Source organism: Schistocerca serialis, chromosome 4 (genome assembly GCF_023864345.2).
Source record: "Schistocerca serialis cubense isolate TAMUIC-IGC-003099 chromosome 4, iqSchSeri2.2, whole genome shotgun sequence".
NCBI lineage: Eukaryota > Metazoa > Arthropoda > Insecta > Orthoptera > Acrididae > Schistocerca > Schistocerca serialis.
The window spans coordinates 53,600,369-53,613,575 of NC_064641.1; the positions used below are offsets into that span (position 1 = coordinate 53,600,369).

General features: G+C 37.9%; 1 protein-coding gene across 1 annotated transcript in view; it reads left to right on the plus strand.

The window, feature by feature from the left end:
• The window catches only part of LOC126473230 (tripeptidyl-peptidase 2), a 289,445-nt gene that overhangs the window by 158,655 nt on the left and 117,583 nt on the right, over positions 1-13,207 (plus strand). The window contains exon 11 of the mRNA XM_050100144.1: positions 3,964-4,144. Coding sequence (XP_049956101.1) covers positions 3,964-4,144 — 181 coding nt within the window. The remainder of the gene's footprint in view (positions 1-3,963; positions 4,145-13,207) is intronic.

The window sequence follows — 13,207 nt, forward strand, 5'->3', positions numbered from 1 at the left end:
TCAAGTGCAGAGTAATGTAAATGTAGACGTTAAACAGCTAAGTCCATACATTTTGGAACATGGACGGACACAGATCTATGACCTGCATTGAAGACATACAGTACGTAGTTGCTGAGTATGGATTTCAGCATAATTCAAGAGACCTGAGTGCTGCTACACACTTTGACCATTTAGATCTTTCTCCCTTAGCTTTAGTACCCATGACCTCTGGAGATCTCCATCATATCTTCTCATGCTGACACCCTCCTGGACTTCACCTTCATTGGTTTACATAGAGCACATGCTTCCTAAAGAAATAAACCTTACCATGTGCCTAATACAAATATTTGCCTTGTATACTTTTCAAACATTATTCAGGTGTAAAATGAAGAATGGCACTTTGAAATAATAACAGTAGAAGTCAAATTACTTTGTTTTATTGGCCCTTTAGCACACAAGATACTTTTCTAACAATGCGTAATCTCATCCTTTTTGTATTAACAGTTATACTTATTTCGCATTCACATTGAAATACCCATTGCTACATTGCATTTCCAAATTAAACATATTATCACTGATAGCACAATCCTTTTCATTTACGCATTACTATCAACGTGTTCCTCCATGAAAATTACTAATTCACAAACACTACATTGTTTGAGCCATAAATCTCATATGTAATCCTGCTGTTATCAATAGATCTGATGCAATAGAAAGTCCACAGGTAGAACCTACAAACCTCAGGGTACTGAGTATAGGAAAATAGGGGGAAATATAGGCTATAATGACTGAAAGAAACAGTGCTACCCTCATTTACACTCTTACACACCCACAGTCTTCATGCATATGTTCATTCATAGTGCTGGAGATATATATATATATATATATATATATAGTTATAATAGAGGGAAACATTCCACGTAGGAAATATATATCTAAAAACAAAGATGATGTGACTTACCAAATGAAAGTGCTGGCAGGTCGACAGACACACAAACGAACACAAACATACACACAAAATTCAAGCTTTCGCAACAAACTGTTGCCTCATCAGGAAAGATATGTCTGCTTGTGTCTGTATATGTGTGGATGGATATGTGTGTGTGTGCGAGTGTATACCCGTCCTTTCTTCCCCCTAAGGTAAGTCTTTCCGCTCCCGGGATTGGAATGACTCCTTACCCTCTCCCCAAAAAACCCACATCCTTTCGTCTTTCCCTCTCCTTCCCTCTTTCCTGATGAGGCAACAGTTTGTTGCGAAAGCTTGAATTTTGTGTGTATCTTTGTGTTCGTTTGTGTGTCTGTCGACCTGCCAGCACTTTCATTTGGTAAGTCACATCATCTTTGTTTTTAGATATATATATATATATATAGAGACACACACTGGTAATGGTGAATGGTCACTTTGATTTTATGTTGTGTACAGGGTGATTCAAAAAAAGTTTACAAACTGACATGGTATGTTGGGCATACAAAAAGGATTAGTAATAACATAGGAACTTGGGTTGCAAAGACCATCCAGGGTTTCTAAATGATGTTGCAGGTAGCCACATGTGACAAATGGATGCCCACTACAGGAGATGCTCAAAGTTATGTCCAAATGCATCGAGCTATGCCTGGAGTTGATGCTGCAATGAACGGCGCACCCTCTCAAAGATATCTGGTGGATCTGGAAGACATCCTGCTGCCTCCCACAATCCCACCCACTAGGTCCTCCGGCAATGTAACAGGTGTTTCGTACACAAGGCCCTTCAGATACACCCACAGGAGGAAATCAGTTGGGCCAGATTGGGCGATAGTAGCCATTTTACTGTCTCTTCACAACCATTTCAGTGGCTGGGAAAGATTGCCTGCAGATGTGCCCTCACTTGTCTGCTGAAATATGCATGGGCTCCATCATGCTGATATGGAATGCGGCGACAAATTTGCATGGGAACTTCATTCACCATGTCGAGCATAACCTCTCACAACAATAAAAGGTACATGCGACCATCAAGTCAGTCTGGTACAACATACAGCCCTTTAATGTTTCAAAGGGGTTTTATTTTATTTAAATTTGGTTAATAATGATCTGATTGTTAACTGGTTGAGTCCTATTTAGTAGAAGGTAGGTTTGGGCCACTCATGCTGAGGTATTTTTTATGAGATAAACTACAGTTATCCGAGTTTCTGTATTTAATTGTATTCTATAAATCCACAAATAATCCAGCTAGCTCTTTCAAGATAATCTCTGGGGTTGAAAAAACTCAAGAAACAAACAATAATAATAATAATAATAATAATAATAATAATAATAATAATAATAAGACATAACATCTGAGAAAAGAAAGAATAATAATAATAATAAACTTCCTTGACATGCCTCAAGCACTCTTGAATTGAAGTTATTTGTATGCTGTGTAAACAAATGGTGTAGTCAGTCCAGCGAAGATTGAATTACTGTTATGCACCAAGCTGAGATACACTGCTTTTTGTCAGGACTGCACTTTAGCTGAAATGAAATAAATTAATGCTGCAACACGTCTCTGCAATGTGATGCTGTGAAAGAAAGAAAATCTCTAAATTTAAATGCGCATATTGAGGCTGTTAGCCACGGTAACACGTCAAGATTGTTTTTCTACTTTGCAGTGCTGAAAGCTGAAATCTTGAAGGATTTACTTTGCAGTGCTGAAAGCTGAAATCTTGAAGGATTTGATACAGGGAGTGCTGATCTTACAAATGATAATATGTTCTATCATTTAACAATAGTAATATATACTCAGAAACCGATTAAATGAGAGATTAGTTCTTTAACAACAGACCTGAGTACAGAGCTGTTCATCGAATGGCGGTCACAAAGGAGAGAGAGAAAACACTCTCTATTATCTTTATACCGAGAAGGAAAACGATTATATGTTTTCCTAGCCTAGAATATATATTCTTTGTTTATACATTATCCTTTTTTCTCAACACAAACAACTAATTAAATAAATAATTTTCTAATAACATTATGGAAAAACACCACAGCCCAATTAAACACAATGCCCTCTCGTGACTGTAGCGCCCCTCATGGTGTTTGCAACCCCCCAGTTCTTGTGTGATTACTGATCCTTGTTGTAAGCCAGAAGCGCCATGTCAGTTTGTAAATGTTGTTGTGACTCGACCTGTATATTATAAAATAGTCAAAGTTGTAGTTGTTGTTGTTGTTGTTTGTTACTATTATAGTTCTTAAATTAACTGCATGACATATGTTCTCAAATTTTTGGATGAATGCATTGCAAATGCTATATTTCTCTGAATTGCTTTTTCTTTTCAAATAATGGAAAATCCAGGATGGAATGTAACAATACCAGAGAAGGAAAGTTGCCGCTCACCATATAGCGGAGATACTGAGTTGCGATAGGCACAATAAAAAGATTCACACACTCCCTGAGACTCCAGACGTGTGTGTGTGTGTGTGTGTGTGTGTGTGTGTGTGTGTGTGTGTGTGTGTGTGTACTGCTGACAAAGGCCTTAATGGCCGAAAGCAATGAGTGTGTGAATCTTTTTATTGTGCCTATTGCGACTCAGCTTCTCCGCTATATGGTGAGTAGCAACTTTCCTTCTCTGGTATTGCTTTTTCGTTTGATTTTTATGCTAAGGAAGTGGTGATGTAAACAGTTATTATTATATTATATTATATTAGAAAATTTTATATAGTTTATTGTTGTTATTAAAATGGTAGGCATCTGTAGCACATTAAATGTGTGGCTGACTGCAAGTAATAATTGTGAGGAATGGGGCAGTAACAAACTGTGACCCTTCGCTCCCTAGGATCGAATCCTGGATCTGCACCTGAGCATAATATGGGATGTGGATAAGTTTATAAAGCCAAGTTCCTTTGTATAACTTGTCAGCCTTCACATCATGTGGAAGTAGTTCTAGATTTTAACCTTAAATTGAATTTTTGTATGTCACATGAAACTTCCCATGGATTCACAATGGAACTATACTTTCCTCTTTTTGAAGGTGGAAAAAGCATTTGACCATTTATGTACGTATCAGGATCAGCCCGAAAGAGACGTCAGGTTCCATATATCTTGTGGTGTAAACAATAGCAAAGGAATTCATTTACGCTGGGGCATGCAAGAACGAGTCAAAGAATTCAATATCAATGTTGAACCATTTTTCCTAGATCCTGATAACAGAGGTAAGATCTGATAACAGAGGTACAGTAATTATAACGGACAAAATGTATTTAAGTTTGCCTTACATGTAGCTTCAGAAAAGAAACATTACTATTGTATTTAAATATAGCTGTGATAACTGACATGCAATCCAGCACTTGGATTACCAGAAAGTTTAAATTAAAAGTTAAATCTAAATGTGTTTTCCACAAATAACCATAAAATTTTAATTATATTGTCCCACATATTACAGTTTCTGCCTGCTTTATTAATAAATGGAGACTGAGAAAAATGAGTATTGCTGTGCATCTGTGTAACTATAATTTAATTTGCTTCTTAGTCTGTATGGTAACTGTATTGAGCGCATTCTAGATTCCAATTGAAAACAGCCTCTTCAAATTTTCTGAATTGGCCTGTTTTCAGAAGAGAGAAAAATGTGCTAATACTGTGCTAGTTGGATTCATTGTTAAAGTCAGTCCTGTTTGTTAGTATGCACTCACATTGATTAATATTTACCCATATTATCCCTCAGTTCTGGGATAAACCATGTCTCTAGGTCGTAATCTTCATAATTCACAAAATGATAACTTTGAATCTAATCCTGTACAATATGCAACACCTTAATGTATCCATGTGTCCTTAGCAATGCATTAAGTCGGTATTTGAAGATACACCTATCATTTACAAATCTGCACCAGTGCCCCAGATGTAAAAGTCTGCAACTGCCAACTTTTTCATTAATCCTATTACATGGTACACTGCACCAGTACCCCACGGGTGCATATTTGGAACCACAGACTGTTTACATCGGTTATGTTGTTTGTGAAAGTTGATATTTTGTTAAGTTGCTATTTACTCATGTTGAAACTTCTGAGGGATTTAGCTTCATACTTACAGGGTGGTGCACGAAATGTGCTGCCAATTGTTTCTTTCACAATTTACGACGCACATTAGATATCCCACTGGGATCTCTACAGCAGTACCAGCAGAGCTTGGACAAACAAATGAGTTACGAAATGACTGCCGATAGGACAATGGAAGACTGATGACACAGCAATGATCAGCAATTGTGTTACTTTTTCATGAAACAAAAAGCCTTGTTGTGGCTCAGAGGCATTTTCGACAACAGTTTAACACACGATGGGTCCCTTGCAAGAAGACCATCCACAGGTTGTACGATAAATTTGTACAGGAAGGAACAGTATTGGAAGCGAAGCGACCTCGGCCTAAGCCTGTTTGTTCGCCGGAGAATATTGAAGCAGTACGAGTTGCTGTACAGAGAAGTCCTTGGAGATCGTGTAGAAAGGCAGCAGTGCAACTGGGAATATCCAGACGCTCCATTCAATGCATTCTTAAAAGCGACGTCCATATGTACCCATACAAGATGACCAGTGCACAGAAGCTCACTGAAGAACACAAGCAGCAGAGATTACTGTTTGCTCAGTGGACGGAAGATAGGGAAGAAACTCTCAACAACGTTTGGTTTTCAGACGATGCGCATTTTCATTTAGACGGTGTGGTTAACAAACAAAATGTATGCTTTTGGGCCACTGAAAACCCACAACTGCTTCATGAACGACAACGTCATGCTCCGAGGATTACAGCGTGGGCAGCAATTTCCAGTCACGGACTTATTGGACCCTTTTTCTTTGAAGAAACTGTGAACAGCAAGCTTTATTTGAGCATGCTTCGCAATAGCTTCATTCCACAGCTTCTTGCTACTGCCTTGCCCTTCAACATGCAGTGGTTCGTGCAAGATGGAGCAAGGCCACATACTGCAAACACTGTGTTGGAGTTTTTACACGAGCATTTCGACATGCGGATCATTTCACTCAGGTTTCCAGGTCACTTCAATGATGGACAAAATTGCCCCTCCCCCCAATAGTCCAGACCTCAATCTGTTTGACTTTTTTGGGGTGGGGGGTGGTACCTAAAGGAAAAAATTTTCCCGAAATTTCCACGTGATTTAATGGAGCTCAGAAGACTTATTCTTCAAGCTTGCAGTGAAATTACGGAAGACATGTGCCGTAGGGTAATCACTGATTTCAGTGTTTGTTTGAAGGAAGTTAGGAAATGAAATGGTGGCCATATTGAGCATGTGCTGAGTTAGAACAAATCTCCATGGACGGCTCTTCATTGTAGTATATGCTCCTTTCAGATTGTATTGACAATAAAGTTTATATTCAAAAACAAAATGGTAACACATTTCGTGCTCCACCCTTTATTAAGCAGTTATTGTTTTGTTGTGCAAATATAATAAAGTTGTTATGATTATACATAATTATGGACATAAACTGTTCATTTTATGTCATGCTAGTACAAGCAAATGATTATCTATGTTTACGTTTCACAATATTTTGACATGGTGACACAATTATCTAGGCAACATTTGCCATGACAGTATCCAGCTTAGTCATTAGGAGAAAGGCAGGACGACGACATAAGACCATGAGTAGGAATTTGGTTCAACCCCTGGCTGAGAAGAAGGGGTGAAGGGAAGGACATATACCACCTATTAACAAAGGAGCTGAGGCCCAAAGAGCCACAGGAATGTAGAATTTGTTCAGGATGGATAGGTCTTGCTAATCTTAAAGGAAGGTAATTGTGCAAATGGCATAGTAATGAGGGAAGCTATTTCACAATAGTGTGATCGCAAAGGTGCAAAATGACTTTTACAGTCCTCTCAGTTCATGGTTAGCGCAACTGCTCTGACTCTTGGGCTATTCTCGCAACACTATCCTTTCTGGCATGCTGAAATAATACAATAGGTGCAGTCAAACCAAACACATGCAGTACTGTCACCAATTAAGGTGATTCCTACAAACATCGAAAGTAAAATTAAACGTGCATTTATGTAAAACACACAAACTCAGAATTAGACATTCATAGATATACCTTATTGCGGTACAGCATATCTAGAGGATCATATAGGCACCTTTTCTTACTGTATGACTCAGAATGTATGCTTATACTTTCTTAGTTCCATTCCATGTCTATAATAAGAAGCCATAATTAAATTACAATTTTTCTCATCAACAACACAAAAAAGAATTTTCATTTGTTTTATTACTGTATTTTCCTTGACCCAGTATATGTAGTACTTGTAAATATTGGAAAAACCACCTATGGTGCATGTATTAGGCGTCCAGGTAAAACAAAGTATGCTGGACGGGGAGATACAAGTAGTAAATCTATAGTAACTCCAGCTCACTTTACACTTCAATGAGATACTGAAACTTGTGATGTCACTGACAGGAAGTGAAATTGCTGGTATGGGTTGCTTACATAAAGGTGCAATGAGTTCACAATCTAAGGTGGCTAATATGGCTTGAGAACTCAAATGGCAATACATGGAGAGAAGACTTTTACAGGAACAGCATTGAAAACGTTTAGAGTTCTGGCATGTGAACCTCACTGCAGAATGATTCTACTGCCACATTTTTAAATTTTCTCATTATGAGAGTATTGAAGGGCGATCTGTTTTAATTGTTAAAAGCTATTCAAAAGTCAAGAAGGCACAAAATATTTTCATTCAAGACAACAACTTTGAACAGTCTATGCTGTTATCTTCAGGTGTTCAACATCTTTTGTAGTAAAACATGTTCATTTTATGCTGAACCTTTTACATGAGGATCAGCATAAAATAATCATGTTTAACTACAAAGAGGCATTTAGGACCTGAAGGTGTACATAACTCCATTTTATGCATATATCTTTGAAAGCAAAGATTGTTGAAAGCAGTTGTCTTGAATAAAAAATATTTTGTGCAAACTTGGCTTTTGAATGGTTTTTAACAATAAGAGAAATTAGGGCTCGTATGGAAGCATATAGACGGTCGTATTTCCCTGGCTCTATTTGTGAGTGGAACAGGAAAGGGAATACCTAGTAGTGATAGAATGTATCCTCATACATTCACAATACGGTGGCTTGTGGAATATGTCTGAAAATGTAAATCTGTCTGGAATGGAGAATGGAGAACTTCCCTACTTGTGCTCATCTGCTGACCACACGTGAAACCAATAAGCAGCAGAAAGCCCACTTGAAATACTCCGGTCCACACATGCGCACATACAATAATACTACTACTGTGCATGCATGGATCTATGGCAGAATAGAACAGTTCCTATTTCTCCTAGGTGGATAAATCGTCAGCCGAAATTGTAGCTTCGCTCGTTCTGCTTCCATGCGACAGGTTGTCTACACCCTACTTGTATGCATTAGGTGTGTTTTGTAATACAGCTTTACTTGCTTAACTTAATCGCCATTCTTATTACTAATACTTCCGGCTCTGTGGATAATAGTTTATTTTGTTAAACATCTTTTAAGTAATTAATTAACAAAACCAATGGCCATTGTGTTTTCTTGCGTGTTTTTTAAGAGTTCTATAGATCATATTAGTTTGTATGCATACTTGACACGTGATTGTTCATGGCAGCTAACCACACAAGATTCTTTGTGCTGCCAAAGCTCTGCTGTGCATTATAGAAAATGGGTGACAGTTCCCTATTCCAAAATGGGTAATCCCAGACAAGAGTGGCCTGGATAAGCAAAAATCCTGAACAAGCGTACCTACTCGACATAACTTCTAGTATTGCCAGATAAGGTATTTTAACAATCTCTTTTGTTTGAAAGTATCTGTTGTTTGAGATGAAATAGACTTGTATCTAGAAATCTACATATGATGAAAATTGCATTTACTCCTCATCTCAGATTCATAACAGTTTTTAAAGAGTATTAAAGTTTAATGGCATAAAAATGTTCCCAAAACAGAAGCAGCCACTAACATATGTGCAGACACTTACCAAATTAAGATCAGTTACTTGAGAGAGGCCAGTATGCGCTAGCATTGGTTTTCTGTATTTGTATCTCATTTGGCCTGTGAGCATTGGTGCTAAGTTGAAATAGTCCTCTAGTTTGGAGCTCAAGTGTCTTTTTAATTGTTAATCCTGTTCCGTTTGAAACATTTCTGCGCACCTTAGGGACTGGCTTGTAGATTCGAATTACCTTGCTGTTCCAGTGTTCACTGCACCATAGAAAGTGAATGTGAATGCACTCAGACATGGTTTCCAACATGATTGATACATGCTCTGCAGCTACCACATTGAATTGTCTAGGCTACACAGTTTCTGACCACACATCCATCCAGTGGAAATTGTTGTTGTTGTTGTTGTTGTTGTTGTTGTCTTCAGTCCAGAGACTGGTTTGATGCAGCTCTGCGTGCTACTCTATCCTGTGCAAGCTTCATCATCTCCCAGTACCTACTGCAACCTACATCCTTCTGAATCTGCTTAGTGTATTCATCTCTTGGTCTCCCTCTACAATTTTTACCCTCCACACTGCCCTCCAATACCAAATTGGTGATCCCTTGATGCCTCAAAACATGTCCTACCAACCGATCCCTTCTTCTGGTCAAGTTGTGCCACAAATTTCTCTTCTATCCAATTCTGTTCAATACCTCCTCATTAGTTACGTGATCTACCCATCTAATCTTCAGCATTCTTCTGTAGCACCACATTTTGAAAGCTTCTATTCTCTTCTTGTCTAAACTATTTATCATCCACGTTTCACTTTGATACATGACTACACTCCACACAACTTTCAGAAATGACTTCCTGACACTTAAATCTATACTCGATGTTAACAAATTTCTCTTCTTCGGAAACACTTCCATTGCCATTGCCAGTCTACATTTTATATCCTCTCTACTTCGACCATCATCAGTTATTTTGCTCCCCAAATAGCAAAACTCCTTTACTACTTTAAGTGTATCATTTCCTAATCTAATTCCCTCAGCATCACCCAACTTAATTCGACTACATTCCGTTATAGGTCCTTTGCTGTCTCTGACAGAATTACAATGTCATCGGCGAACCTCAAAGTTTTTATTTCTTCTCCATGGATTTTAATACCTACTCCGAATTTTTCTTTTGTTTCCTTTACTGCTTGCTCAATATACAGATTGAATAACATTGGGGATAGGCTACAACCCTGTCTCACCCCCTTCCCAACCACTGCTTCCCTTTCATGCCTGTCGACTCTTATAACTGCCATCTGGTTTCTGTACAAATTGTAAATAGCCTTTCGCTCCATGTATTTTACCCCTGCCACCTTCAGAATTTGAAAGAGAGTATTCCACTCAACATTGTCAAAAGCTTTCAAATGCTAGAAATGTAGGTTTGCCTTTCCTTAATCTATTTTCTAAGATAAGTCGTAGGGTCAGTATTGCCTCACGTGTTCCAACATTTCTACAGAGTCCAAACAGATCTTCCCCAAGGTTGGCTTCTACCAGTTTTTCTATTAGTCTGTTCAGAATTTGCGTTAGTATTTTGCAGCCGTGGCTTATTAAACTGATAGTTTGGTAATTTTCACATCTGTCAACACCTGCTTTCTTTGGGATTGGAATTATTATATTCTTCTTGAAGTCTGAGGGTATTTCGCCTGTCTCATACATCTTGCTCACCAGATGGTAGAGTTTTGTCAGGACTGGCTTTCCCTAGGCTGTCAGTAGTTCTAATGGAATGTTGTCTACTCCGGGGGCCTTGTTTCGACTTAGGTCTTTCATTGCTTTGTCAAACTCATCCCGAAATATCATATCTCCTATTTCATCTTCATCTACATTCTCTTCCATTTCTATAATATTGTCCTCAAGAACGTCGCCCTTGTATAGACCCTCTAGAGATTTTAATAAACATTAGATTTATTGCTTGTCTTGTGGAATAGGTTCCTGCATCAGTACTTGGGGATGGAGATGTCTTACTGTTAAAAGACCTCCTGCAAAGTAATCGTGTTACATTGTCACAGTGTTAATGCAGACTATATCTGCTGGAGGATAATGAGGATGGGGCATGTTTTTAGACTTTCAACACCTGATTTTTGCGTTTGTTGTAAGGTAGGTTCTGTTGAAGGGAGTCTAAAGATTGAATATGAGAGAAGAATTGCTGATAGGTCATCAAGGGAGTAAGAAGATGCAGGAGAAGGAAGACCACAGTGTGACTGACATTTGAAATGACAGAGATACGGGTTTTAATAGTGTTTAGTCAGAAGAGTTGGTCACATATGTTTCCGCAGTAGTAAAATAGACAGCTGTGGAAAAATAAATTATTAAGGAACTTCCTGGCATATTTAATCTGCCAGGAAGTTTCATATCAGCCTACATTCAGTGCAGAGGAAAATTCATTCTGGAAGTAGTCAGAAAACATCAAACATTCAGTCAGAATGGCCACCCTTAAACCATTTCATACGGGTTTAAAAATATAAGACTGTGTTCAGAGTGACAGTTCAATTAATATTTCTTGTACTTGAATTTCATCATAACCATTGTGTTATACATATCTACTTTGAGGACGTTGTGCTTGTCCAATGCAGGTTGGCGATGCAAGGAGTTCATATGTTTTTGTCCGCATAGGTACTTCCTCTTGAAGTTATTGCGAATGCCGTTCATTTTGAAGACCTGCATCAGTCCTTAGCATGAGTCTCCACTTGCATATAAAACGATAAATCTGTACAATAATAGTGTTTTAGTATATAATAATTACTTTATAGTATTTTTGTTTGCAAAAATCATTCATCAGTAATAATCAATCTTCTAGAGTGGTATGTAACACCACATATCCCTCCACTTTTTCTAATGACATCACGGTATATATGGCCTTTTTGCTTAATTTGTATGTCAAACTTCTGCAAGTTGGCAGTGCTTTTTGTAGTATCAATAAAATCCTTGGATAAATCTCACTAGCTACTGTTACATTATGAAGTTAATAACTTTTATCTTCTGAGTATAGAACTATTTTTATCATTATTCATTACTGGATGTTTCACTGTGATTAACAATATAACAGTAATTGTTTCAGTTATAATTAATAGCTATGTATTTATCTCCACATGCAGTATTTCATTATGTGACTGAAATTTGATCTTAATGTCCACTACAGCAAATTTGTTTCAGTGTGCCCGTATTTTTCACGTAATTGTGTTTTATCATCAAAATATTTTCCACTTAATCCCATTGCAGTGAAGTTGTAATAACAGCATTTCAAAGTATAATTATGAGAACGAATTTGTAAGACATGCCACTTTTATGATAACACAACAGATTCTGGCTGTCATTACCTTCTTTACTAATTTTGCAGTTTGGTCTGAATAATGCTTTTTTACAGCCTGTTAACGAAGGTCCGAGTATGTGAAACAGGTTCCCATATATGTGAGTGGCTTGAGGACTTCTTAAGTAATACAACCAGTGTCCTGAACAACAGGTGCTTGTCAGAGATAAGGATATCATCAGAAGTGCCCCAAGAAATGTCATAGGACCATTTTTATTTTTTATACACATAAACAGTCTGATGGAGACTGTGAACAGTAACTTGCAACTGTTTGCTGATGACACTAGTGTGCAGGAAAGTGTCACTGTTGAGTGACTGTAGGAGGATACAGGATGGCTTAGGCATATATATTTGGTGTGATGTATGGCAGCTTACTCTAAATGTAGAAAAATGTAAGTTAATGTATATGTGTAGGAAACATAATCCTGTAATGCTCAGACACAGTGCTGCTTGACACAATCAAGTCGACTAAATGTTTAGGCACAGTGTAGCAAAGCAATATGAAACAAGTGTGTAAGATTGATAGTAGGGAAGGCAAATGGAACACTTCGGTTTACTGGAAGAATTCTTATAAAACATAGCTTATCTACAAGAGAGACCTCATATAGAACACTGGTATAACCCATTCTTGAGTACTGCTCGTGTGTTTTGGATTCCCACTAGGTAAGGAGCAATACAGAGGTGTGCAGGTAATTTTGTTGCCAGTAGGTTCGATCAGCTCATGAGGAAGACAGAGATGCTCAGTGAATGCAAATAGAAATCCCTGGAGGGAAGACTAAGTTTCTTTCATGAAATGCTATAGAGAGAAGTTAAAGAACCAATATTTGCAGCTGACTGCAGAATGATTCTACTGCAGCCAACATACATGTTATGTAAGGACCATGAAGACAAAGATACGAAAAATTAGGGCTTGTATGAATGCATAGAGCGAGTCATTTTTCCATCACTCTCCTTGCACCAGGCACACCTGACAAAAGAAAAATGAAC